Source organism: Penaeus vannamei, chromosome 25 (genome assembly GCF_042767895.1).
Source record: "Penaeus vannamei isolate JL-2024 chromosome 25, ASM4276789v1, whole genome shotgun sequence".
NCBI classification, from domain to species: Eukaryota; Metazoa; Arthropoda; class Malacostraca; order Decapoda; family Penaeidae; genus Penaeus; species Penaeus vannamei.
The window spans coordinates 7186348-7189285 of NC_091573.1; the positions used below are offsets into that span (position 1 = coordinate 7186348).

General features: G+C 36.2%; 1 protein-coding gene across 1 annotated transcript in view; it reads right to left on the bottom strand.

The window, feature by feature from the left end:
• LOC113827625 (uncharacterized) overlaps positions 1–2938 on the bottom strand; it is a 3565-nt gene extending 627 nt beyond the window's left edge. Inside the window, exons 1-2 of the mRNA XM_027380523.2 lie at positions 2794–2938; positions 1–503 (exon numbers count right to left, since the gene is read on the bottom strand). The exon at positions 1–503 is cut by the window's left edge and continues 627 nt beyond it. Coding sequence (XP_027236324.2) covers positions 1–499 — 499 coding nt within the window. The 5' untranslated portion in view covers positions 500–503; positions 2794–2938. The remainder of the gene's footprint in view (positions 504–2793) is intronic.

Here is a 2938-nt window from a genome sequence, read left to right on the forward strand (position 1 = left end):
TGGCGCTGAGGCCGTCGTCCGTGAGCGAGAGGTCCACCTTGCCCACCACGGACTCGCCGGCGAACACCAAGCGGGGCACGGAGGGCTGCATCACGCACCCGCTCAGGCTGACGCTCGTCCTCAGCGTGTGCTCGGGCCCTCCGAACGGCGACTCCTCGCTGGTGCTGAGCGGCAGGATGATGATCTCCTCCCTCGTCGAGACCACGGCGAACTCCCTCTGCCGGCTGTTGCACGCGCGGTCGACCCAGGGGACGAGACTCCAGCAGAGGGACGTGGTGGCGGGCTGGAACACCCTGAGCCTCTGCGGAAGGAAGATCCACGCGACGGGGACGGGCTTCAGGAGCAGGAGGTCCTCGGAGTCCGGGAAGTTTCTGCGGGAAGAGGCTCGCCGCGCCACGACCAGGAGATTCGGCGTCGGAATCCTGTGAGGACTCACTGCCACGTACTGGAAGGTCTCGTAATGCGGACTCTCGAACGTGAACTGCGTAGCTTTCTCCATTTTGCTGAAGCAGAAAAAATCATCGCCATTGTGGACCGAAAACTACAACACAAGAGATTATTAAGGACCGGAAATTACAACACAAGAGATTATTAAGGAGCGAAAATTACAACACGAGATTATCAAGGACCGAAAATTACAACATAAGAGATTATTAAGGACCGAAAATTGCAACACAAGAGATTATTAAGAACCGGAAATCATAACACAAGAAATTATCAAGGACCGAAAATTACAACACAAGAGATTATTAAGGACCGAAAATCATAATGATTAGAGACCGAAAATGATGATACAAAAGATTTCTAAGGACCGAATATTATGATATAAAGAATTTCAAAGTCAAAATCAGCAATGCGAATTTCCAGCAGACTCCTTACAACCGTTACCCAAAATAACACAATGCAATTTTTTTCCAATGGTACTGTCATCGAAATAATTAATCTCACGGTGCAATTACCAGAAATAATTTTGAAAATTGAAATGGTCATAAACAGAAATTGAAATGATAAGCTGAACTGTGATTAAGTTAGAGCAACAAGAATAAATTTTGATCATTATAAAAGCAGCTGCGATTATAATATCCATAATGATATAAGGATAATGGCAATAATAATGATCCAATATGTTGTTATTATCAATGTTATCATTGTTATCATCATTATTATAACCTTCATTTATCAGCACAGTGTCTTTATCAGCACCACCATTACTAATATTATTACCACTGTTTTTGCTATCATCTTCGTAGCTAGTTTCATAATCAATAATGATCATAATGCCCTCGTTATCCTTAGCATTTCGTTCTTATTAATAAATACTATCATAAAAGTCATGTTTCGGTGATTACTGTCGACTACAATTTTAGCTTCACTGATTAGTAATTAGTGTCATCATTATTGGTATTTTTGTTGTTATTTTCACCATAATAATCATTACCATCATTGTTATCATTATAATTGTCATCTTAATTAAAGTCATCATCTACATCGTGTTGCAGTTATTATCGTTTCCTAATAATATTAGCAAACGTTTTGTTATCATAAATATCATTATTGTACATATTACAAGTTGTTATCCTCCTGCTGTCCTTATTCCTTTTCTCGTAACCATAAATGACATTCATCGATGGTGAAAATCATATTATTATCAAAATGTTCCTCAATCGTTTCCAATTACTCTAATAAAAATATTCATAGTTATAAAAGACGAAATTAAAATGTGGTACGTTTACGTAGGCCTATATATAAACACGATACGTTTACATCCCTTTTTGCATTACATTATTTCTAAGAATCAAATATATTTCTTCTTTCTAAATCTAAGCATAGTTATAAACAAACAGTGACTTTTATGAAGAAAGTGCATGCATCAGTAATGATGGTAAAGATGATCATTAATAACATATTTCGGGCATTATAACACCCTAAATAATTTGCCGTTTTTTTCATTAGATTATCTTTGCATTTACAAGTCTTACTCGTTACTCATTTAGTCAAATTGATTTATTAGTTATAAGAAAGGAAACAAAGTGAATGTAGTGTATTTTGTATCGTAAGCAGGTATATGAATGTGACATTTAGATTATATCCCTTGCTAAATCAATAACATGACTCGTAATTATCATAATGTTCTAGATATAGCTACATACAACAAAACATGAACCATTCTATTCAAACTTAGACTAGGTTATTTGATATTATGATAACTTTTTGGAAGAAAAAAGGGCATCATGCATTTTTCATGTGTTTAAATAGGAGCATAACTAAATTTAAAAAATCCTGATGAAGTTTTATTGACATGATTATCATGATTATTGCAAATTCCCATAATTATCACTGCTGTCATACCTATTTTAACTGTGTTGAAAATTAATTTATAGTAATCATTTTCAACATTATCTCCCTATTATTTCAACAAATCCGTTTAAAGTAATCATATAAAGCGAAAAAATGTAATACATTAAGTTGTAGGCCTATGCACATGTTTATAATTTTCCCATATTAGACTGAATGTCCATCACTATTACGTACACGTTTTATTTAAATGTAAACAGATATATGTATAAATAATAGATAAAAGTTTAATACTGATACTAATGATGATAATAACAAATTACAACTGAAAATACTTAGACGTTTTACCACGAAAAGATCATTCACATTTTACAAGCGAAAGTATTCAAACACATCTGTCAGGACATTATATAACATTCCCCAAGATCAACACACACATCCATATACCCTAACGCTTCTGTTGACATGATCAACAGTCATTAACCGCCACGTATTTACCTGTTTTACAAGCAATCATGGTGATAAGGACGAGAAATGACCATCACATTGAAGAGACACCGAGTGTAAACAATAGAACGTTCTGCGGCGGTTTTTTTACATGGCTCTTCGGCAGGGATGTGGGGTGCTGTTTGATACTGCTCGC